The sequence below is a fragment of the Salmo salar genome, chromosome 15 (genome assembly GCF_965601325.2).
Source record: "Salmo salar chromosome 15, fSalSal1, whole genome shotgun sequence".
Taxonomy (NCBI): domain Eukaryota; kingdom Metazoa; phylum Chordata; class Actinopteri; order Salmoniformes; family Salmonidae; genus Salmo; species Salmo salar.
The window spans coordinates 4244891-4272476 of NC_138305.1; the positions used below are offsets into that span (position 1 = coordinate 4244891).

Sequence of the window (27586 nt, forward strand, 5' to 3'; positions counted from 1 at the left end):
TTGGTTGCATTTTGTCCAGAGCAGATTGTGGAGAAATACGTTTTAAATATTTATATCTGTAAAATAATAAATAAATAAAATAAAATGTTATCTACAGTGCCTTCAGAAAGTATTCACACCCCTTGACTTTTTCCACATTTTGTTGTGTTACAGCCTGAATTTAAAATGTATTAAATTGAGATTATGTGTCACTGGCCTACACACAATACCCCATAATGTCAAAGTGGAATTATGTTTTTCAAATCTTTACTAACTAATTAAAAATGAAAAGCTGAAATGTCTTGAGTCAATAAGTATTCAACCCCTTTGTTATGGCAAGCCTAAATAAATTCAGAAGTAAAAATGTGCTTAACAAGTCACTTAATAAGTTGCATGGACTCACTTTGTGTTCAATAATAGTGTTTAACATACATTTCTGAATGACTACATCTTCTCTGTATCCAACACGTACAGTCATCTGTAAGGTCAGATAACCAGTTATTAAATGCAAGGGTTTACATACTTTTTCCAACCTACACTGTGAATGTTTAAATTAGGTATTCAATATAGACAAAAAAAATACAATTATTTGTGTGTTATTAGTTTAAGCACACCGTGTTTGTCTATTGTTGTGACTAAGATGAAGATCAGATCAAATTTTGATGACCAATTTATGCAGAAATTCCAAAGGGTTCACATACTTTTGTTTGCCACTATGTGAATGTACTGTATGCAAAATAGATATCTGGACCAATTCAAATGTAATTTCCAGGCAAAACAGCCTGAAATTACATTTTTACCGATAGAATTTTAACATATACATTTCAAAAACTTTATGAAAATGTATTTTTTCTTTAGTTTGTCATACTACCGTCATCAACATTTTCATGAATTTTAACCACTTTAAAATACAGCAATAATTTCAAAGCTCATAACATTAAATTATACAGAATTTAAAATACTAATTTATGGAGGAAATGTAAGCTACATCAATGGCTAATTTCTCTGAACAGGTTGGGAAAACATCACGTAATTCACTGAGAATACATAGTATGAATAAACAATATTCAAATAAAACATTACAAAACCTGGCCAGATCATTTAAAGTCATCAGTCTCAAGTCACAGTCAAGTCCCGAGTGTTGAGGCTCCAAGTCAACTCTCAAGTTATTTTATTTTCTATCGAGTCTCAAATCATCAAATTTGTGACTTGAGTCAGACTCAAGTCCAAGTCAATGTGACTCTAGTATCTACTGTCTATTTACTTTCTCTTCTGTTGTCTATGTGAAGCTGAAATGACCTTGACCGCTCGTTAGTTAGACACACACACACACACAAGCATGAAAGATCAAAGCAGGATTATTGGTATTTGTTGTGACAAGTGGATTAGATTCGATGACAATGACAGCTCAGTAGAAGAGTAATCTCCTTCCCTGCGTAGATGAAACCATGCTAGTCTAGACTATTGTTTGAATGTACTGTATGTACAGTATACACACTGAATGAGGCTGGTGGTAGAGATATGTTTTCTTTGTTTGAAAATGCTATTGTCCTACTAACGTAATCTACTTTGGGCTGTTCAGATGGTCATGAGAAATTCATTAGACTAATATAATTTCTAAGATAGACTTCAATAGACTAATGTAATCAAATAATCAGATAACAGCACATAATTAAATGACAAAATAGAATGTTATAATACAAATGTTAGAGGATACACAGATGACAGCATTCCTTTTGTTGTAAATGTCCCAAAACTGCAGTCACTTTCTGAAGATCTGTCACAGTCTTGCCTGCGAACTGCTAGTTAACAAGTAGTAAGAATTAAACTACATCAGCTCATCCACCAATGGTCTACTTGATTCTCTTGCATTTTGGGAGATATAGTTTTTAGAACCACTGCTCTGTAGTCTGTAAATGTACACTGAGTGTACAAAACATTAGGAACTATTGACTAATATTTAGTTGCACCCCATTTTGTCCTCAGAACAGCCTCAATTCGTCGGGGCATGGACTATTTTATTTTTTATTTATTTAACCTTTATTTAACTAGGCAAGTCAGTTAAGGACAAATTCTTATTTACGACGATGGCCTACCAAAAGGTCTAATGCGGGGACGGGGGCTGGGATAACAAAAAATAAATAAAAATAATAATAATTATATATATATATACATACATGACAAAACACACATCACGACAAGAGAGACAACAAACAACAAGTTGTGTTGCTACTACATAAAGAGAGACCTAAGACAACAACATAGCAAGACAGCAACACAGCATGGTAGCAACACAACTTGACAACAACATGGTAGCAACACAACATGACAACACAGCATGGTAGCAACACAACATGATAACAACATGGTAGCAGCACAACATGGTAGCAGCACAAAACATGGTACAAACATTATTGGGCACAGATAACAGCACAAAGGGCAAGAAGGTAGGGACAACAATACATCACGCAAAGCAGCCACAACTGTCAGTAAGAGTGTCCATGATTGAGTCGTCGAATGAAGAGATTGAGATAAAACTGTCCAGTTTGAGTACTTGTTGCAGCTCGTTCCAGTCGCTAGCCGCAGCGAAATGAAAAGACGAGCGACCCAGGGATGCGTGTGCTTTGGGGACCACAAAGGTGTCCAAAGCTTCCCACAGTTGTGTCAAGTTGGCTGGATGTTCTTTGGGTGGTGGACCATTCTTGATACACACGGGGAAACTGTTGAGCTTGGAAAAACCCAGCAGTGTTGCAGTTCCTTCTTTAACCCAGCAGTGTTGCAAAAATCCTTCTTTCTTTAACCTATCAGTGTTGTCAAAATCCTTCTTTAACCTATCTCCTTCCCTTTATCTACACTCAGTCTATGTCATGGAAAGAGCATGTTTAGCACACTCAGTCTAGTTTATGCCTGCAGGGATGGAGGCAGGTCACATCAATGATTCCCTGTTCGGCCTGGTACCATTAGAGCTGCATGTCCATCTGCAACTTGCATACAGTATATGAAAGGGCTTATTGCTCAGTTCCAAACAGTTGAACTAGTGTACTCTCAAAATAAGCATCATGTCTGTGTCACTGCCTTTTTCAAAGTCCCCCAGTCCCATGACAATGACACTTCACAAAGTGAAATGTAGGATTATATAAAGGGAAATAAGATGTGTGTGTCTACACACTGCTTGTCTGTGAACTGAGTGCTCTGTGTTCCTGTAGGGATGGAGTTCCCTGTGGACGGCCTGGTCAGCGTGAGCCAAGAGATCCTGGAGAGATCAGCCCAGGACTACATGAACAGCCTTCTCCACAGCCCCCCTGACTCACCCCAACACCTCACCCTCGCAAACAACACACAGGTAAAAATACCCTCACTCTGCCACACTCTACACAGGTAAATATCAAGTCAAATTGTATTGGTCACATACACATGGTTAGCAGATGTTAATGCGAGTGTAGCAAAATGCTTGTGCTTCTGGTTCCGACAGTGCAGTGATATCTAACAAGTAATCTAACAATTCCCCAACAACTACCTAATACACACAAATCTAAAGGGGTGAATGAGAATATGTACATATAAATATATGGATGAGCGACGGTCAAGCGGCATAGGCAAGATGTAGTAGATGGTATAGAATACAGTATATACATATGATATGAGTAATGTAAGATATGTAAACATTATTAAAGTGGCATTATTTAAAGTGACTAGTGATCCATTTGTTAAAGTGGCCAGTGATTGGGTCTCCATGTAGGCAGCAGCCTCTCTGAGTTAGTGATGGCTGTTTAACAGTCTGATGGCCTTGAGATAGAAGCTGTTCCTCAGTCTCTATCCTCACTCTGTCACACTCTACACAAATAAACCCTCACTCTGTCACACTCTACACAAATAAACCCTCACTCTGTCACACTCTACACAAATAAACCCTCACTCTGTCACACTCTACACAGGTAAATAGACCCTCACTCTGTCACACTCTACACAAATAAACCCTCACTCTGCCACACTCTACACAAATAGACCCTCACTCTGCCACACTCTACACAAATAAACCCTCACTCTGCCACACTCTACACAAATAAACCCTCACTCTGCCACACTCTACACAAATAAACCCTCACTCTGTCACACTCTACACAAATAGACCCTCACTCTGTCACACTCTACACAAATAAACCCTCACTCTGTCACACTCTACACAAATAGACCCTCACTCTGTCACACTCTACACAAATAAACCCTCACTCTGTCACACTCTACACAAATAAACCCTCACTCTGTCACACTCTACACAAATAAACCCTCACTCTGCCACACTCTACACAAATAGACCCTCACTCTGTCACACTCTACACAAATAGACCCTCACTCTGTCACACTCTACACAAATAAACCCTCACTCTGTCACACTCTACACAAATAGACCCTCACTCTGTCACACTCTACACAAATAAACCCTCACTCTGTCACACTCTACACAAATAGACCCTCACTCTGTCACACTCTACACAAATAGACCCTCACTCTGTCACACTCTACACAAATAGACCCTCACTCTGTCACACTCTACACAAATAGACCCTCACTCTGTCACACTCTACACAAATAGACCCTCACTCTGCCACACTCTACACAGGTAAATATCAAGTCAAATTGTATTGGTCACATACACATGGTTAGCAGATGTTAATGCTAGTGTAGCAAAATGCTTGTGCTTCTGGTTCCGACAGTGCAGTAATATCTAACAAGTAATCTAACAATTCCCCAACAACTACTTAATACACACAAATCTAAAGGGGTGAATGAGAATATGTACATATAAATATATGGATGAGCGACGGTCAAGCGGCATAGGCAAGATGTAGTAGATGGTATAGAATACAGTATATACATATGATATGAGTAATGTAAGATATGTAAACATTATTAAAGTGGCATTATTTAAAGTGACTAGTGATCCATTTGTTAGAGTGGCCAGTGATTGGGTCTCCATGTAGGCAGCAGCCTCTCTGAGTTAGTGATGGCTGTTTAACAGTCTGATGGCCTTGAGATAGAAGCTGTTCCTCAGTCTCTATCCTCACTCTGTCACACTCTACACAAATAAACCCTCACTCTGTCACACTCTACACAAATAAACCCTCACTCTGTCACACTCTACACAAATAACCCCTCACCCTGCCACACTCTACACAAATAAACCCTCACTCTGTCACACTCTACACAAATAAACCCTCACTCTGTCACACTCTACACAAATAAACCCTCACTCTGTCACACTCTACACAAATAAACCCTCACTCTGTCACACTCTACACAGGTAAATAGACCCTCACTCTGTCACACTCTACACAAATAAACCCTCACTCTGCCACACTCTACACAAATAGACCCTCACTCTGCAACACTCTACACAAATAAACCCTCACTCTGCCACACTCTACACAAATAAACCCTCACTCTGCCACACTCTACACAAATAAACCCTCACTCTGTCACACTCTACACAAATAGACCCTCACTCTGTCACACTCTACACAAATAAACCCTCACTCTGTCACACTCTACACAAATAGACCCTCACTCTGTCACACTCTACACAAATAAACCCTCACTCTGTCACACTCTACACAAATAAACCCTCACTCTGTCACACTCTACACAAATAAACCCTCACTCTGCCACACTCTACACAAATAGACCCTCACTCTGTCACACTCTACACAAATAGACCCTCACTCTGTCACACTCTACACAAATAAACCCTCACTCTGTCACACTCTACACAAATAGACCCTCACTCTGTCACACTCTACACAAATAAACCCTCACTCTGTCACACTCTACACAAATAGACCCTCACTCTGTCACACTCTACACAAATAGACCCTCACTCTGTCACACTCTACACAAATAGACCCTCACTCTGTCACACTCTACACAAATAGACCCTCACTCTGTCACACTCTACACAAATAGACCCTCACTCTGCCACACTCTACACAGGTAAATATCAAGTCAAATTGTATTGGTCACATACACATGGTTAGCAGATGTTAATGCTAGTGTAGCAAAATGCTTGTGCTTCTGGTTCCGACAGTGCAGTAATATCTAACAAGTAATCTAACAATTCCCCAACAACTACCTAATACACACAAATCTAAAGGGGTGAATGAGAATATGTACATATAAATATATGGATGAGTGACGGTCAAGCGGCATAGGCAAGATGTAGTAGATGGTATAGAATACAGTATATACATATGATATGAGTAATGTAAGATATGTAAACATTATTAAAGTGGCATTATTTAAAGTGACTAGTGATCCATTTGTTAAAGTGGCCAGTGATTGGGTCTCCATGTAGGCAGCAGCCTCTCTGAGTTAGTGATGGCTGTTTAACAGTCTGATGGCCTTGAGATAGAAGCTGTTCCTCAGTCTCTATCCTCACTCTGTCACACTCTACACAAATAAACCCTCACTCTGTCACACTCTACACAAATAAACCCTCACTCTGTCACACTCTACACAAATAACCCCTCACCCTGCCACACTCTACACAAATAAACCCTCACTCTGTCACACTCTACACAAATAAACCCTCACTCTGTCACACTCTACACAAATAAACCCTCACTCTGTCACACTCTACACAAATAAACCCTCACTCTGTCACACTCTACACAGGTAAATAGACCCTCACTCTGTCACACTCTACACAAATAAACCCTCACTCTGCCACACTCTACACAAATAGACCCTCACTCTGCCACACTCTACACAAATAAACCCTCACTCTGCCACACTCTACACAAATAAACCCTCACTCTGCCACACTCTACACAAATAAACCCTCACTCTGTCACACTCTACACAAATAGACCCTCACTCTGTCACACTCTACACAAATAAACCCTCACTCTGTCACACTCTACACAAATAGACCCTCACTCTGTCACACTCTACACAAATAAACCCTCACTCTGTCACACTCTACACAAATAAACCCTCACTCTGTCACACTCTACACAAATAAACCCTCACTCTGCCACACTCTACACAAATAGACCCTCACTCTGTCACACTCTACACAAATAGACCCTCACTCTGTCACACTCTACACAAATAAACCCTCACTCTGTCACACTCTACACAAATAGACCCTCACTCTGTCACACTCTACACAAATAAACCCTCACTCTGTCACACTCTACACAAATAGACCCTCACTCTGTCACACTCTACACAAATAGACCCTCACTCTGTCACACTCTACACAAATAGACCCTCACTCTGTCACACTCTACACAAATAGACCCTCACTCTGTCACACTCTACACAAATAGACCCTCACTCTGCCACACTCTACACAGGTAAATATCAAGTCAAATTGTATTGGTCACATACACATGGTTAGCAGATGTTAATGCTAGTGTAGCAAAATGCTTGTGCTTCTGGTTCCGACAGTGCAGTAATATCTAACAAGTAATCTAACAATTCCCCAACAACTACCTAATACACACAAATCTAAAGGGGTGAATGAGAATATGTACATATAAATATATGGATGAGCGACGGTCAAGCGGCATAGGCAAGATGTAGTAGATGGTATAGAATACAGTATATACATATGATATGAGTAATGTAAGATATGTAAACATTATTAAAGTGGCATTATTTAAAGTGACTAGTGATCCATTTGTTAAAGTGGCCAGTGATTGGGTCTCCATGTAGGCAGCAGCCTCTCTGAGTTAGTGATGGCTGTTTAACAGTCTGATGGCCTTGAGATAGAAGCTGTTCCTCAGTCTCTATCCTCACTCTGTCACACTCTACACAAATAAACCCTCACTCTGTCACACTCTACACAAATAACCCCTCACCCTGCCACACTCTACACAAATAAACCCTCACTCTGTCACACTCTACACAAATAAACCCTCACTCTGTCACACTCTACACAAATAAACCCTCACTCTGTCACACTCTACACAAATAAACCCTCACTCTGTCACACTCTACACAGGTAAATAGACCCTCACTCTGTCACACTCTACACAAATAAACCCTCACTCTGTCACACTCTACACAAATAGACCCTCACTCTGTCACACTCTACACAAATAGACCCTCACTCTGTCACACTCTACACAAATAGACCCTCACTCTGTCACACTCTACACAAATAGACCCTCACTCTGTCACACTCTACACAAATAAACCCTCACTCTGTCACACTCTACACAAATAAACCCTCACTCTGTCACACTCTACACAGGTAAATAGACCCTCACTCTGTCACACTCTACACAAATAAACCCTCACTCTGCCACACTCTACACAAATAGACCCTCACTCTGCCACACTCTACACAAATAAACCCTCACTCTGCCACACTCTACACAAATAAACCCTCACTCTGCCACACTCTACACAAATAAACCCTCACTCTGTCACACTCTACACAAATAGACCCTCACTCTGTCACACTCTACACAAATAAACCCTCACTCTGTCACACTCTACACAAATAGACCCTCACTCTGTCACACTCTACACAAATAAACCCTCACTCTGTCACACTCTACACAAATAAACCCTCACTCTGTCACACTCTACACAAATAAACCCTCACTCTGCCACACTCTACACAAATAGACCCTCACTCTGTCACACTCTACACAAATAGACCCTCACTCTGTCACACTCTACACAAATAAACCCTCACTCTGTCACACTCTACACAAATAGACCCTCACTCTGTCACACTCTACACAAATAAACCCTCACTCTGTCACACTCTACACAAATAAACCCTCACTCTGTCACACTCTACACAGGTAAATAGACCCTCACTCTGTCACACTCTACACAAATAAACCCTCACTCTGCCACACTCTACACAAATAGACCCTCACTCTGCCACACTCTACACAAATAAACCCTCACTCTGCCACACTCTACACAAATAAACCCTCACTCTGCCACACTCTACACAAATAAACCCTCACTCTGTCACACTCTACACAAATAGACCCTCACTCTGTCACACTCTACACAAATAAACCCTCACTCTGTCACACTCTACACAAATAGACCCTCACTCTGTCACACTCTACACAAATAAACCCTCACTCTGTCACACTCTACACAAATAAACCCTCACTCTGTCACACTCTACACAAATAAACCCTCACTCTGCCACACTCTACACAAATAGACCCTCACTCTGTCACACTCTACACAAATAGACCCTCACTCTGTCACACTCTACACAAATAAACCCTCACTCTGTCACACTCTACACAAATAGACCCTCACTCTGTCACACTCTACACAAATAAACCCTCACTCTGTCACACTCTACACAAATAGACCCTCACTCTGTCACACTCTACACAAATAGACCCTCACTCTGTCACACTCTACACAAATAGACCCTCACTCTGTCACACTCTACACAAATAGACCCTCACTCTGTCACACTCTACACAAATAGACCCTCACTCTGCCACACTCTACACAGGTAAATATCAAGTCAAATTGTATTGGTCACATACACATGGTTAGCAGATGTTAATGCTAGTGTAGCAAAATGCTTGTGCTTCTGGTTCCGACAGTGCAGTAATATCTAACAAGTAATCTAACAATTCCCCAACAACTACCTAATACACACAAATCTAAAGGGGTGAATGAGAATATGTACATATAAATATATGGATGAGCGACGGTCAAGCGGCATAGGCAAGATGTAGTAGATGGTATAGAATACAGTATATACATATGATATGAGTAATGTAAGATATGTAAACATTATTAAAGTGGCATTATTTAAAGTGACTAGTGATCCATTTGTTAAAGTGGCCAGTGATTGGGTCTCCATGTAGGCAGCAGCCTCTCTGAGTTAGTGATGGCTGTTTAACAGTCTGATGGCCTTGAGATAGAAGCTGTTCCTCAGTCTCTATCCTCACTCTGTCACACTCTACACAAATAAACCCTCACTCTGTCACACTCTACACAAATAACCCCTCACCCTGCCACACTCTACACAAATAAACCCTCACTCTGTCACACTCTACACAAATAAACCCTCACTCTGTCACACTCTACACAAATAAACCCTCACTCTGTCACACTCTACACAAATAAACCCTCACTCTGTCACACTCTACACAGGTAAATAGACCCTCACTCTGTCACACTCTACACAAATAAACCCTCACTCTGCCACACTCTACACAAATAGACCCTCACTCTGCCACACTCTACACAAATAAACCCTCACTCTGCCACACTCTACACAAATAAACCCTCACTCTGCCACACTCTACACAAATAAACCCTCCCTCTGTCACACTCTACACAAATAGACCCTCACTCTGTCACACTCTACACAAATAGACCCTCACTCTGTCACACTCTACACAAATAGACCCTCACTCTGTCACACTCTACACAAATAGACCCTCACTCTGTCACACTCTACACAAATAGACCCTCACTCTGTCACACTCTACACAAATAAACCCTCACTCTGTCACACTCTACACAAATAGACCCTCACTCTGTCACACTCTACACAAATAAACCCTCACTCTGCCACACTCTACACAAATAGACCCTCACTCTGTCACACTCTACACAAATAGACCCTCACCCTGCCACACTCTACACAAATAGACCCTCACTCTGTCACACTCTACACAAATAGACCCTCACTCTGTCACACTCTACACAAATAAACCCTCACTCTGCCACACTCTACACAAATAGACCCTCACTCTGTCACACTCTACACAAATAGACCCTCACCCTGCCACACTCTACACAAATAGACCCTCACTCTGTCACACTCTACACAAATAGACACTCACCCTGCCACACTCTACACAAATAGACCCTCACTCTGTCACACTCTACACAAATAGACCCTCACCCTGCCACACTCTACACAAATAAACCCTCACTCTGCCACACTCTACACAAATAGACCCTCACTCTGTCACACTCTACACAAATAAACCCTCACTCTGTCACACTCTACACAAATAGACCCTTACTCTGTCACACTCTACACAAATAAACCCTCACTCTGTCACACTTTACACAAATAGACCCTCACTCTGTCACACTCTACACAAATAGACCCTCACACTGTCACACTACACAAATAGACCCTCACTCTGTCACACTCTACACAAATAAACCCTCACTCTGTCACACTCTACACAAATAAACCCTCACTCTGCCACACTCTACACAAATAAACCCTCACTCTGTCACACTCTACACAAATAAACCCTCACTCTGTCACACTCTACACAAATAAACCCTCACTCTGCCACACTCTACACAAATAGACCCTCACTCTGTCACACTCTACACAAATAGACCCTCACTCTGTCACACTCTACACAAATAGACCCTCACTCTGTCACACTCTACACAAATAGACCCTCACTCTGTCACACTCTACACAAATAGACCCTCACTCTGTCACACTCTACACAAATAAACCCTCACTCTGTCACACTCTACACAAATAGACCCTCACTCTGTCACACTCTACACAAATAAACCCTCACTCTGCCACACTCTACACAAATAGACCCTCACTCTGTCACACTCTACACAAATAGACCCTCACCCTGCCACACTCTACACAAATAGACCCTCACTCTGTCACACTCTACACAAATAGACCCTCACTCTGTCACACTCTACACAAATAAACCCTCACTCTGCCACACTCTACACAAATAGACCCTCACTCTGTCACACTCTACACAAATAGACCCTCACCCTGCCACACTCTACACAAATAGACCCTCACTCTGTCACACTCTACACAAATAGACACTCACCCTGCCACACTCTACACAAATAGACCCTCACTCTGTCACACTCTACACAAATAGACCCTCACCCTGCCACACTCTACACAAATAAACCCTCACTCTGCCACACTCTACACAAATAGACCCTCACTCTGTCACACTCTACACAAATAAACCCTCACTCTGTCACACTCTACACAAATAGACCCTTACTCTGTCACACTCTACACAAATAAACCCTCAATCTGTCACACTTTACACAAATAGACCCTCACTCTGTCACACTCTACACAAATAGACCCTCACACTGTCACACTACACAAATAGACCCTCACTCTGTCACACTCTACACAAATAAACCCTCACTCTGTCACACTCTACACAAATAAACCCTCACTCTGCCACACTCTACACAAATAAACCCTCACTCTGTCACACTCTACACAAATAGACCCTCACTCTGTCACACTCTACACAAATAGACCCTCACTCTGTCACACTCTACACAAATAAACCCTCACTCTGCCACACTCTACACAAATAAACCCTCACTCTGCCACACTCTACACAAATAAACCCTCACTCTGCCACACTCTACACAAATAGACCCTCACTCTGTCACACTCTACACAGGTAAATAGACCCTCACTCTGTCACACTCTACACAGGTAAATAGACCCTCACTCTGTCACACTCTACACAGGTAAATAGACCCTCACTCTGTCACACTCTACACAGGTAAATAGACACTCACTCTGTCACACTCTACACAGGTAAATAGACCCTCACTCTGCCATACTCTACACAGGTAAATAGACCCTCACTCTGCCACACTCTACACAGGTAAATAAATCCTCACTCTGCCACACTCTACACAGGTAAATAAACCCTCACTCTGCCACACTCTACACAAATAGACCCTCACTCTGTCACACTCTACACAGGTAAATAAACCCTCACTCTGTCACACTCTACACAGGTAAATAAACCCTCACTCTGTCACACTCTACACAGGTAAATAAACCCTCACTCTGTCACACTCTACACAGGTAAATACACCAGATGAAACAGATAAAATAACTGGGTAGAGTTTCATGTGTTACAGTTAAAGCTAGCTAGCTAACAATTCCATAGCCACAACAAAGTCATGTGCTGTGGGTGAGAAGCTTGGATCCAGTGCTGCACAACATCAAATCAAATGTATTTATAAAGCCGTTTTACAACAGCAGATGTCACAAAGTTCTATACAGAAACCCAGCCTGAAACCCCAAACAGCAAGCAATACAGATGTAGAAGCACGGTGGCTTGGAAAAACTCCCTAGAAAGGCAGGAACCTAGGAAGAAACCTAGAGAGGAAACAACAGGTCTGGGACAGGTAGCACGTCCGGTGAACTGGTCAGGGTTCCATAGCCGCAGGCAGAATAGTTGAAACTGGAGCAGCAGCACGACCAGGTGGACTGGGGACAGCAAGGAGTCATCAGGCCAGGTAGTCCTGAGGCATGGTCCTAGGGCTCAAGTCCTCCGAGAGAGAGAGAGAGAGAGAGAGAGAAAAAGAGAATTAGAGAGAGCATACTTAAATTCACACAGGACACTGGATAAGACAGGAGAAATACTCCAGATAGAACAGACTGACCCTAGCCCCCCGACACAAACTATTGCAGCATAAATACTGGAGGCTGAGACAGGAGGGGTTGGGAGACACTGTGGCTCTGTCCGACGATACCCCCGGACAGGGCCAACCAGGCAGGATATAACCCCACCCACTTTGCCAAAGCACAGCCCCCACACCACTAGAGGGATATCTTCAAAACACCAACTTACCATCGTGACACAAGGCCGAGTATAGCCCACGAAGATCTCCCCTACGGCACGAACCCAAGGGGGGCGCCAACCCGGACAGGAAGATCACGTCAGTGACTCAACCCACTTAAGTGATACACCCCTCCTAGGGACGGCATGGAAGAACACCAGTAAGCCAGTGACCCAGCCCCCGTAATAGGGTTAGAGGCAGAGAACCCCAGTGCAGAGAGTGGAACCGGCCAGGCAGAGACAGCAAGGGCGGTTCGTCGCTCCAGTGCCTTTCTGTTCACCTTCACAGCCCTGGGCCAGACTACACTCAATCATAGGACCTACTGAAGAGATGAGTCTTCAAGAAAGACTTAAAGGTCGAGACCGAGTCTGCGTCTCTCACATGGATAGGCAGACCATTCCATAACCATTCTGGATATCATAAGGTGAATCCACCAATTTGTAAGTCGCTCTGGATAAGAGCGTCTGCTAAATGACTTAAATGTAAATATAAAATAAAAATGGAGCTCTATAGGAAAAAGCCCTGCCTCCAGCTGTTTGCTTACAAATTCTAGGAACAGTTAGGAGGCCTGCGTCTTGTGACCGTAGCGAACGTACGGCGGTATGTACGGCAGGACCAAATTGGAAAGATGGGTAGAAGCAAGCCCATGTAATGCTTTGTAGGTTAGCAGTAAAACCTTAATCATCCCTAGCCTTAACAGGAAGCCAGTGTAGAGAGGCTAGCACTGGAGTAATATGATCACATTTTTGGTTCTAGTCAAGATTCTAGCAGCCGTGTTTAGCACTAACTGAAGTTTATTCAGTGCTTTATCCGGGTAGCCGGAAAGTGGAGCATTGCAGTAGTCTAATCTAGAAGTGACAAAAGCATTGGATTAATATTTCTGCATCATTTTTGGACAGAAAGTTTCTGATTTTTGCAATGTTACGTAGATGGAAAAAAAGCTGTCCTTGAAACAGTCGTGATATGTTCATCAAATAAGAGATATGGGTCTAGAGTAACGCCGAGGTCCTTCACAGTTTTATTTGAGACGACTGTACAACCATCAAGGTTAATTGTCAGATCCAACAGCAGATCTCTTTGTTTCTTGGGACCATGTCCTCTGGGGTATGTTGTCTTGAAACCAGGGGAAACCAGCTGCAGACATTCAGGGACAGGATTTGCTCTTTGGTCTGGGAAATATAATATGATATAATTCATATCATTTGAAATATTCTGTCATGTTGATACTATAAGCTAATGGTTGAACTTTGACCTTGCGCTCATGTCCTCTCCCAGGTGCCCATTGGTCTTTCCAATGTGGGTTTCGTTCCTCTATATGGAGACAACTTGAGACAGAAAGTCCTCGCCCTGTTCTCCCAACAGGACCAGTTTACAGGTGACTGAGTGACTCACACTGTTTTATGGGGAAAGTGTTGCTGGTGTTGACACAAAATGGAGACGGCTCATGGTTAAACTGGGATAGTTTGAAACATGGGTTGTTCAAATCTTCTCTCCTAACAAATAATTGTGTAATGCCCCAATCTATGTTTTGTGTCTTCAGGAACAACATGCATATGCTCCAAAAAATAAAGGGAACACTTAAACAACACATCCTAGATCTGAATGAAAGAAATAATCTTATTAAATACTTTTTTCTTTACATAGTTGAATGTGCTGACAACAAAATCACACAAAAATAATCAATGGAAATCCAATTTATCAACCCATGGAGGTCTGGATTTGGAGTCACACTCAAAATTAAAGTGGAAAACCACACTACAGGCTGATCCAACTTTGATGTAATGTCCTTAAAACAAGTCAAAATGAGGCTCAGTAGTGTGTGTGGCCTCCACGTGCCTGTATGACCTCCCTACAATGCCTGGGCATGCTCCTGATGAGGTGGCGGATGGTCTCCTGAGGGATCTCCTCCCAGACCTGGACTAAAGCATCCGCCAACTCCTGGACAGTCTGTGGTGCAACGTGGCATTGGTAGATGGAGCGAGACATGATGTCCCAGATGTGCTCAATTGGATTCAGGTCTGGGGAACGGGCGGGCCAGTCCATAGCATCAATGCCTTCCTCTTGCAGGAACTGCTGACACACTCCAGCCACATGAGGTCTAGCATTGTCTTGCATTAGGAGGAACCCAGGGCCAACCTCACCAGCATATGGTCTCACAAGGGGTCTGAGGATCTCATCTCGGTACCTAATGGCAGTCAGGCTACCTCTGGCGAGCACATGGAGGGCTGTGCGGCCCCCCAAAGAAATGCCACCCCACACCATGACTGACCCACCGCCAAACCGGTCATGCTGGAGGATGTTACAGGCAGCAGAACGTTCTCCACGGCGTCTCCAGACTCTGTCACGTCTGCCACGTGCTCAGTGTGAACCTGCTTTCATCTGTGAAGAGCACAGGGCGCCAGTGGCGAATTTGCCAATCTTGGTGTTCTCTGGCAAATGCCAAACGTCCTGCACGGTGTTGGGCTGTTAGCACAACCCCACCTGTGGACGTCGGGCCCTCATACCACCCTCATGGAGTCTGTTTCTGACCGTTTGAGCAGACACATGCACATTTGTGGCCTACTGGAGGTCATTTTGCAGGGCTCTGGCAGTGCTTCTTCTGCTCCTCCTTGCACAAAGGCGGAGGTAGCAGTCCTGCTGCTGGGTTGTTGCCCTCTTACAGCCTCCTCCACGTCTCCTGACGTACTGGCCTGTCTCCTGGTAGCGCCTCCATGCTCTGGACACTACGCTGACAGACACAGCAAACCTTCTTGCCACAGCTCGCATTGATGTGCCATCCTGGATGAGCTGCACTACCTGAGCCACTTGTGTGAGTTGTAGACTCTGTCTCATGCTACCACTTGAGTGAAAGCACCGCCAGCATTCAAAAGTGACCAAAACATCAGCCAGGAAGCATAGGAACTGAGAAGTGGTCTGTGGTCCCCACCTGCAGAACCACTCCTTTATTGGGGGTGTCTTGCTAATTGCCTATAATTTACACCTGTTGTCTATTCCATTTGCACAACAGCATGTGAAATGTATTGTCAATCAGTGTTGCTTCCTAAGTGGACAGTTTGATTTCACAGAAGTGTGATTGACTTGGAGTTACATTGTGTTGTTTAAGTGTTCCCTTTATTTTTTTGAGCAGTGTATATATATATATATATATACACACACACACACACACACACACACCACAGCCAGGTCCAAAATTATTGGCACCCTTGATAAATAAGGAGGAGCAAAAATACTGATTAAAATAGCCCCATAACATCAAAGATCCACCACCGTATTTTACAGTAGGTACGGAGACATTTTATGCTTATCACATCCTTCTTTCAACGCCAAACCCACCACTGGTGTGTGTGGCCAAATAGCTTTATTTTCCTATCATCCAACAAAATGTAAATGCCTTGGGTGTTTGCAAAACGGCAATGGCAATTGGATTGGAACCATCGCTATGGTCAGATGACATGAAAATAGAGCTCTTTGGCAACGCACACCAGTGATGGGTTTTACGTTGATAGAAGGATGCATAGGCAGAAAAGAACCCCATACCTACTCTTTAAAGATCCTTCCCAATGTGTTCTCCAACCTCATAAAACATTTGAAAAAAAGGCTCCTTGCAAGGTGAGGTATTGAAAGGTATTGAAAACAGTGGTGCCAAAACAGTGGTGCCAATGAACTTAAAAAAAGGCTCCTTGCACATCTTTTTCTGAGCAAATCCGTTAGGACAAATAATTATGATTTTTTTTGCATTTCAATTTTTTGCATACAAAAAAGCTCAGAATTTGTATAATTTATTTTATACAGTCTTTTTTGCACATCTTTATCAAGGGTGCAAGTAATTGTGGGCCTGACTGTATTTACCAAATGTAATAGTTAACAAACTATTTTATTTACAATGACAGCCTAGGAACAGTGGGTTAACAGCCTTGTTCAGGGGCAGAACAACAGATTTTTAGCTTGTCAGCTCAGGGATTTGATCTAGCAACCTTTCGGTTACAGGCCCAACGCTCTAACCACTAGGCTACCTGCCGCCCCAAGTGTTTAAAAGGAGTTTATATATAGTTGATATGTTGTATTTATCTACCATTTTTGTCTGTTTTCTCTTAGCGGTGGGGCTGTACCTGTTGGATCAATGGTGGTCACTGGAGAATATCTTAAAAACAGCAGACTCTGACAAAGATGGAGTTGTGGAGGTATGATTAGTTGTCTCTACTTTGAAAACAAAATGACTGCTGTTTGTTGCAATTAGACCACCGGTAGTAGAGATATTCAAAATAGCACGTGCATCAGTTTTCACTATTGTTGTAAAAGTTATTATACAATTATAACAAAGTTAAATAGTTTGAAAATAAGATGCAACCAGGATAGCTCAAAGATACAATTGTGTGTGTTTATTTGATGATATCTTATTGGAGAATGTGACAGTATGGGTCAGTGAATGAAATGAGACACTTAGTGGTGCTGACATGGTTGTGTGTCATGCTGTGTTTCATGGCTGTGTGTCATGGCTGTGTGTCATGGCTGTGTGTTTGTCTTCAGGTGGAGACCATAGGGGAGCGGATAGTTCTGTACGTTTTGAACCGTGTGGTGTACAGAGCCAAGGAGATTAGTTCAGGCGAACTACCTTTCCTCTGCCATGGAGAGAACCACTACGCCAAGATCCTTTGGAAAGACGGACAGGCTGTCGGCTTCTACTCAGTCAAACCTTCAGGTACGAAACAGCTTTTATTGTTGTGAGTAACTAATCATTATCCACCTCCACTAAGTAGCACCTTTTTGGGTGATGCATGGCAGCCATCTTAGGCTAGAATCCTCATCACATATGAGATATGACGTGGTAGCACTGAGGTTATGTGCTTTAAGTGTTAGTTATGGTGCTGTTAAATAAACTATGGGTGACCGTTAATAATGAATTATTCAGATACTGAAGATCATATGTGTGCATTGTATAACACAGATAATGCTTAATTCACATAGCCAATTTTCACTTCTCATAGATGTTTCTATGTATGTACTGTATGCTGGGATGTAGTGCAATTTGAGAATACATGGAGCTGGTAGAAATATTTCTGGAAAATGTATTCTGATCAATTCTAAATAAATTATATTTCATTACCACTCAAATTCAATCAAAACAATAGAATGACATACTAAATACTGTAAATATCTAGGCTATAGCAGCCTAAAGGTAGGTTTCTAAAACGTCTGTCTTCAAAATCATTTGTTATGGACTTCACTTGCCCTACTCTCCGAGTGCTTAGCTTACAGAAACGTACCTCACTCTATAGCGTATGCAGACAAACTGATTCCCCGCATGAACCTTATCATCACACCCACGAGATCTAGGATCCAAATTCACCGTGTGTCTGCCTTGATGTTCATAAAACTCCATGGACCCCCTCTTGTGCAGTGGAACCCAGAACAATATGTGACCCACACTGCATTCTGGGACAGGACACTTGGTTACGGTGCTGTCCTTTTAACCACCACCATTTAAAGGGCGCTCAAATCGCTTAAAATAACCCTCAACAAGATCTGCTGCCTACATCTAATAGTCCTACTCATCACTTATTATGATTATTATTATTATTACAAATAGACGATTATCACTTCTCACTTCTCCTTTAGTAAAGCTCAAAGCTGAATCAATATCTCGCAAGATCACATAATGATTCATTTCTTTCTGCTAACAGTATTCTTAGCACCAATCAATCTGGTTTTAGATCTAAACACAGTACCACATCGGCCACTATGCTTGTTGTAAATGATATTGCAAATGCCTTAGATGATAGAAAGCACTGTGCTGCGTTGTTTGTAGATTTGTCAAAAGCTTTTGACACTGTAGACCATGCTATCCTTTTGAGTAAGCTGTCATCTATAGGTCTGGGCACTGATGCCTGCCGATGGTTTTATGACTATCTTAAAGATAGAACTCAGGCCGTCATGGTCGACGGGGTCAAGTCTGACCCCCTACAGTTACTTAAAGGGGTCCCTCAGGGTTCAATAATTGGCCCACTATTGTTCTCACTTTATATAAACATCATTGGTGATGATGTCAGATATTGTAAATTCCATTTATATGCAGATGACACAGTGATGTACTCTATTGCTCCAACAGCGGACCAAGCTTTCAGGTAGTTGGAGTCTGATTTTAGGATACTACAGGGGTCTCTTTTACAGCTTAAACCTGTTTTAAACGCTAAGAAAACAAATGTCATGTTTTTTTCTAGGTCTAAACTCTCAGTTAGAAACACTTTTGTAATCACTAGCTTGGATGGTACTCAAATCAAACAGATCTCTGCATATAAATACTTAGGTGTATGGTTAGATGATAGGCTTTCTTTTAAAAAACATGTTACTGAATTGGGAAAAAAGCTCAAATTCAAGATAGGGTTCCTTTACAGAAACAGGGCTTGTCTGTCCTCTGCAAATAGAAAACAAATTGTGCAGGCTACTTTTATGTCCGTTTTAGATTATGGTGATATTATCTATATGCATGCATCGGCAAACACATTAAAACCACTGGATGCTATTTACCATTGTGCACTCAGGTTTATCACGGGTGATAGTTACAAAACTATTCACTGTATCCTATATCAACATGTGGGTTGGGCTTCTCTATCTGTGAGGCGAGAGCAACATGCTCTCTTGTTTATTTATAAAGCACTTCTTTTAAAACTACCTCCATATATATCATCATTCATTTCCAATAGATATATTAATTTTAAAACCAGATCACAGATGTGGATTACATTAGAGACTCCTGCGGTCTCCACAGAGTTGGGTAGGACTGCCTTCAGTTCCTTTGCACCTTATTTATAGAACAAACTGCAGATCCAACTTCAGTTAGACACTCTGGTGTCCCTTGCCCATTTCAAAAATGTTATGGAGGATCAATATGATGTTGTCTGTGATTGTTTCTGTTGAATTGTGTCTTTGTTTTGTATGTTTGAAATGTTCTTGTCTGTATGCCTAAAACTGTACATGTCAACATGTTACACAGGGCACAGCCGTAAAAGAGATCCAGGTCTCAGTCTGTTTTCCCTGTTAAAATAAAGATATATATATATTTTTTTAATTGTTGGCCTATTTTCCACAACAGAACCACATATAATAATAGTAGGCTATAACATGTTACACCAAAAACATTTATTATCTGAAGCTGAATAGTATATAAAAAAAAAAAAATCTCGTGGCCAAAACTCAATAGCGTGCAACACTAAGCAGGCCTATGTTTTGATTGAAACTAAATAGACCTACAAGAAAGGTGAATAGTTTGTTAACACCATCAGCTCTAATTCGCTCACAAAACAGTCATTCAAGAAGATCTAAATGCATATTACCATGAAACTGATTGAAATCAAATGATTGACAAGCAGTTAGGACTTTTCACCGGTGAAACGTGAAGAATTATCATTCACGATTGACAGTGATGACGGTTTATTTTGAAATGAGGTATGCCTAGCTTGGTGTTTGAGGGTATTAAAAATATAACATTTTGTTCTGACAATCGGTGTGGGAATAGAAAGAGGTTGCAATTGGAGGATGCATTTTATGCATAGACCTATTCTATAATGATACTCAATAGGTTACATGTGTCGGTACAAGCTTTGATTGAGAAATGACAAAAAAAAAATAATTAAAGGCCCCCTCACCTAAAAAAAGAACACTATACCACTGACTGTATGTATGCTGTCTGTACTTTTATACATATTGTATGTCTGGCTATCTTGACATCTCTTCTCCATTTGTTTTCCCTATAGGCAGCTTGTGCAGTTCCTTCTTAACCCAATGCTATCACATTCCTGTCATGGATTCCATATTCGTCAGGAAGTGTCACCGTGGCAACGGTCTGGGTCTTCAGATGCTGGAGAACTTTGTTGACAGTTTCAAAGAGGAATGCCTTGGGTTGAGATACCCCCTTTCAAAAGCTATGTACAAAGGTAATAATCAACCTTTTTTACTAGTTGTTCACACAGAGAAATACAAGGGTGGTTGAAAGATCTCAAAACTTCCCAGACTTCCCTAACTTGCAGCCATCAGCCTACAGTACAAGTCCACTTTCCTAACAACTGCTCTGTTTTGTTCTCCAGTGTGTGGGAAGTATCTGAGCCTGTACCCAGCCCACAGAGACCTACTGTGGGAAGTGGAGAGTGTTGGAGGACCCAGCCAGAGGACTAACATAGCCAACAAGATCCAGGCCATGGCCATGAGCAGTATGTTTATCACAGATTTAAAATGGAAGATGTGCTCGTCCCCTAAGTGTCTTGATTTCTGTATTCAGGTGGCTAGATTGACTCCTCATTATATGCCTTAAACATAGACAATTCTCAATAAAACAATGGAATTTTTTCCCTCAGCCTTATCCAAGAACCTGTCTTTTACGGAGCACTCTGTAGTGAACCGTGACGTGGCTGAAAACGAGGTGGTTATGGAGGAAGTGACTTCACACTTACAGGAACAGGAAGCCATGGAGTACACCGTTGAAATTGTGGTATGTTTTATAAATCTATCAATATATTTAATGTAAATAAATAGGGCGGGGCGGTATACCGTTTTACTTTATATCGGTATTGATGCACGGACCGGTTTGGGTTTTCACTTTAACCTCTATAATAGTATTTCAATGTTTGGTTTGTTAAATGTGTTATGTAACTCCAGCGTGTGTAATATCAGTTTTTATAGTTTACTCCGTTTGCTACTTCAGTCGTCTTTCTCCCTCTTCTCCTGCTGCATGCCACTTCCCACACCAAGCCCTGCCCCCTGTCCTGCACCCTGTCACTCAAGGAAAGAACAGTTGCTCAACCATGGAGTTACAAGCACCTCCTTTCAGTTCGCTCTGCAGTGCAGTCAGTCTGCATAGTCAGATTGATGCAACAAGATGTTGGTGACGTGTTCTATAATTACACTATTATTTTGTGTTTTTTTACTGCTAGTTTGTCTTTTATTAGCAAGTTGTGGCTAAAATAAATATTGTTAGCCTCTAATGCTAACTTCTAATTAGCTGGCTAGCTAGCTTGCTAAATGTACTTAGAGTCAGAGCAAACACAGCTATCTAATACAGCCTTGTACCAGTGCTGGTGTAGGCATAGATAAGCATTTTGTTTATACAACAGTGTCTTCTAAATCAAAGAGGAAACCAAAGAGGAATAGGAAAAGCATGAAAATGTTAGCTAGCTACATGAGGTAAGAAAACATGTAATGCAACATCTAATTAGGGTCATGTGGAAACACAGACCAACAATTTGGTTTCTACCATGTCAATAATTCCTCCCTGGCTTATTCATTCGTTGTCATGTCAAACAACAATGTATTCAAGGTGCTGCCCACTATATTCAAACTCTAGTATTAGAATAATCACTCCATTTCCATGAGTCCAACAGTTCACAATTACCTAGGCCTATATTTGTTTGCCCATATCATGCAGTGCTGTGTGGCACAGTGTGGAAATGATAACAAAAGTGCATGAAATGCAGAAATTCATGAAAATGCTTCTTGTTTGAAGTTGGATTGAGCAGTATAAAACAAAACAGAAAGAAGAAAGCCAGATTGAAATCACATAATGTATCTGTTGCCACCCTAGGATCATGAACTGCTCACTACAGACCGGGATCAAACCCTGGTCTATAGTGACGCCTCAAGCACTGCAATGCAGTGCCTTAGACCGCTGCGCCACTCGGGAGGCCTAAATGAATGCATTTCTAAATGAATTTTGTAACTTTTCCCCAGAAGCATTTAACTGCAGGGTACTATCTCATCATATGAAGGAATGTGCCTACCTGATTTAGGGTACACAGTGAACAGTGGGAGTTGGGGCCAATTTCATCATAAAACGTTTCCTTGGTGTTAAATACAGCCTGTGAGCAAATTTAAAATGTATATGTTAATGGTTTGGATTACGGGATGCCAAGGTCATGTTTTTCCAGATTCTGTTCCAGTTGAAGGGTTATTCAGATTCAATTAGATATGTGGACCATATTGTTTTAATGGCTAGCTCAGAATATGAGCAAATACAAAAGTTGTTTATATATTATAGTGATCAGTCCTTTCGGGAGCCAGATAGTTTATTTATAAATCCCATCTTTGGATGGTTTGGTAGTTGGGTTTCCAAAGAGACAGCATAGCTGACCTAAGTTGTAAATATAGAAAAAATAAGTTGCCTAGTAATGTGTATGTATCTTTCAAATCTTGGAATGTTCTCAAATAGTTATTGTTCATGATATTGGTAAAGGACCATTGGGGGGATCCAAAAGTGTGACTGGAAATGTAATTAAAAGTTTGGTGGACGATAGTCCTCCTACTGTACATCTTTCCCTCTTTGTAAATGTGTTCATTTTATCCAAGATCGTTTACCTTGTCATATACATTTTTAAACCGCACTAGGAATTTTATCCTAATAGCCAGAAGGGGGAGCAATGGGAAGCATTGAACTACAGAAATTCAGTTGTGGCAATATATTAATTTTGACAATAGATATTCTGCCGGTTAAAGCAACTGGGATATTATTCCATCTACTGAGGTCGGATTCAATTGATTTGAAGAAAGAGATTAGGGCTGGGCGATATGGACATATCATATATCACAATATTTTTGACAGTATGATGGTATTTTACAGTATTTTACTGCTGGAATCATGAAAATAGAATGATTGTTCTAATTCTATAGAAGCACATAGAATACATTGTTGTTTGACATGACAACGAAAAGACAAACTAGCATCTGTAAGGAATGACGCTGGAGAAGAGAAGCAGGAAAAAGGGAGTCAACATTTAATCGGAACAGACATGAAAACAGGACAGGAACACCGTCAGAACCGGTTAAAACACAGACGTAAGACAATTAATGCAGCAGCGGGGAACTGAGCTGGGGAAGTGACAAATATAGGGGAGGTAATAAACAGGTAATTGAGTCCAGGGGAGTCCAATATCGCTGATGTGCGTGACGAGGGAAGGCAGGTGTGCGTAATGATGGTGGCAGGAGTGCGTAATGCAGGGCAGCCTGGTGCCCTCGAGCGCCAGGGGGGAAGAGCGGGAGCAAGCGTGACAGCATCGTTGCATCCATCTGACCATGCAGAGTGAACGGCAAGAAGGTACTCGTGACTCCGTGGTCGAACAACATCTCTCCCCTTGAGTGACAGAGGCAGGGCTTGGTGTGGTTTGTAGTGGCATGCAGCAGCAAGAGGCAGAGAGATGACTCAAGTAGCAAATGGTGTAAAGTATAAAAAGTGACATTATACGCGCCATAGTTGTGTATCACATTTAACAAACCAAACATTAAAATACCGTTATAGAAGGTAAAGTAAAAACAACAGTTCCGTACCTCAACACTGGCATATAGTCAAATACGGTATAGCACCCTGCGCCAGTAGAGATATAGTAAAATATTGTCTGCGTATAATGAGATGAAGTGATCTGTACATTGGTGTTATTTCCTTTGATTGAGGAATTGCCTGGGCCAGGGGATAATAAGAATAGCAAAGGGGAAATTGGATCGCCTTTCTGCTGCTTCTAGTGATTCTGAACGGAGCAGAGCAGATATTGCTTGTTATAACCATGGCTGAGGGATTGGCATATAGTATTTGAATCATACTAATGAAATTGGAACCAATATTCATATGTTCCAAGACAGACAAGAAAATAGACTAGAATAGACAATCAAAAGCACTGAGAGATAATACAGCTGTTGTTTCTGATGAAGCATCTAAGATATGTAATGGCAACAGAGGTTATCCAAGGATAAACGCTTTTTAAAAACCCGCTTGGGTCTGTGCGGACCAATTTTTGGTAATTAAGTCTCGAGATGGGATGACAACATTTAAAAAAACAGTTTAATATCAGTGTTTATCAAAGATAGGGCGATAGTGAGCAAACTGGGTGGCATCCTTACCTTTATTTAATTATTGTGATATATTTTGTATTTTGTTCAGTATGAATTTTTGTATTGTATTATTTACTTATGTACAATCAATTAGTGTAGTGGAGGGTAAACACATGGTAAACTCCTTTTTTTACAAGACAGTTTACCTTTTGGGGCAAAATGGATTGAAAGTTATAGGGAGCAAACATTTTCTACTGCGACCGGCGATCTGAGTTAACCCACATATTTTTTTTGTACCACTACATCAATGTGTACAATGGAATTATGTTTTTCGTTCATAAAATGATACCTTATTCACTCTTAATACATGGTCTACAATCACATTTCTCTGTTCATAGGAGGAAGTTACACTGGTCAGGGTGACAAAAGGCAAGTATTGGTTGATTCATTTACTGGATAACATACAAAATCTAACAATAGGCTTTTCTCTTCCTAATGCCAATTGTGGTGAATGTTTTCAGAGAATGAAGAAATGCCGGTTACATCCAGAGGAAGGAGCAGCGGCCTCAAACGCAAGAAGATCTTAGAGGAAAGCAAATCAGAGAAAGTCCTCAGGTAGCAGAGAATGTGAATATTGCTTTGTTTCAAATGTTCATGGAATACAGTAAAACACATGAACAGTTAAATAGATATCGCCTAAATGAAGGTAATTCACTTTGGCATGTCTGTGTTGTTTAGGATTGAGGACATTGAAGCAGAGGTGGAGACTCCCAAAGAGAAGCCAGTGGCAGAGCATCAGCAAGAGAATAAAGACGAAGTTGCTGCTGTTGCTGAATCCGACAAAGAGGAGTTGGCTGAGGTACAAATACGATTCATACGATTCCTAAACAATTCATCTTTGTTTTTCAAGTGTCCAGGAGTAAGGATTCTTAAGTGACACACTCTCTTTTCATTTTGTTTTTGACAGGATGTCATTAACACAGCCACGGGGGACACAGCAGTAGAGCCTGAGCTTGGAGAGGAGATTGGAGAGACTGTTACAACCCGGACACTTCAGATTCAGAAAGCCACTGTGTTGCTGGTGGACCTGAAAGAAACCTTGCAACCACAAGTGGAGGTAGAAAATGTGGCCTCAGAGGTGGAGGAGATGAAGGAGGCTCCAAAGGAGGTGGCAGAAACCGATGAAGAAACAGCCGAAGAACCCTCTAAGGAGGAAAACAAAAGAAGAGGGAGACCAAGATCCACTCGTCTCACAAAACCTTTTGAGGCTGAGGAGGAGACAGTGAAAGAAGAGCAACCAGCAGTTGAGAAACCTGCTGAGGTAAAGGAGAAGATCTCACCACCTGAAAAGGAAGTGGTAGTTCCAGAGGTAGAAACAAGAGTCCTGAAGAGAGGAAGAAAAAGTGTACCAGCTACCCAGACTCCAATTCGCAAGTCCACAAGAAGAGTCAAACAACCTGTGGAAGAGGAGGAAGAGGTGGTTGAGGAAGAAGTAGAGGCAGCTGTAGTGGAAGCCAAAGTTCTGAGGAGAGGAAGGAGATCTGCCCCTCCTCCTGCCCCTGCCACCCCTAGACGCAAATCCACTCCAACTGTTGTTGAAGAGGCAGGAAAAACAGATGAAACGACAGAGGAGGAAGTAGACGACAAAGTCCAGGAAAAAGCTGTTGAGGAAGAGAAGGCTACAACAACAACAAGCCAAGAGGAAGTGGAAGCAGAAAGCTTTGAGGAGGTTGTGGAAGTTCTTCCAGTTGTGGAAACTAGAGCTAAGAGGAGCAGGACAAAAACAGTCACACCCAAACGAAAGTCCTTACGAAGCAAGTCCTTTGTGGATTATAAGGAACAGGATGCAGAGAAGGAGGAAACAGGAAATGAATCCACAGTGGAAGAAGGGGAGGATAATGTGGTGGCAGAAGAGGCGAGCGTAGTAGAGGAGGAAGAAAAAGAGGAAGGGTTCCCGGTGGCTGAGGTTGCTGTTGTTGAGGAGACAGAGAAGCAGCCTGAGGAACACAAATCAGAGAAAGTCATCAGGTAACAGAGAATGGGAATATTGATTTGTTTCAAGTGTTTATGGAATACAGTAAAACATATGATAAGTTAAATGCAGTGGTTTCAGAAAGTATTCATACCTGCTGACTTGTTCCACATGTTCTTGTGTTACAGCCTGGATACAAAATTG

At 41.7% G+C, this 27586-nt stretch overlaps 1 protein-coding gene across 2 annotated transcripts in view; it reads left to right on the top strand.

Annotated features, from left to right (window-relative positions):
- LOC106570833 (uncharacterized) overlaps window positions 1–27586 on the top strand; it is a 63247-nt gene that overhangs the window by 17699 nt on the left and 17962 nt on the right. For both annotated transcript variants that reach the window (XM_082961557.1, XM_082961558.1), the window contains exons 2-12: window positions 3186–3322; window positions 14881–14980; window positions 17701–17786; window positions 18133–18304; window positions 21357–21536; window positions 21687–21809; window positions 21954–22087; window positions 25809–25839; window positions 25932–26025; window positions 26149–26269; window positions 26378–27438. In XM_082961557.1, coding sequence (XP_082817683.1) covers window positions 3188–3322; window positions 14881–14980; window positions 17701–17786; window positions 18133–18304; window positions 21357–21536; window positions 21687–21809; window positions 21954–22087; window positions 25809–25839; window positions 25932–26025; window positions 26149–26269; window positions 26378–27438 — 2237 coding nt within the window. In that variant the 5' untranslated portion in view covers window positions 3186–3187. The remainder of the gene's footprint in view (window positions 1–3185; window positions 3323–14880; window positions 14981–17700; window positions 17787–18132; window positions 18305–21356; window positions 21537–21686; window positions 21810–21953; window positions 22088–25808; window positions 25840–25931; window positions 26026–26148; window positions 26270–26377; window positions 27439–27586) is intronic.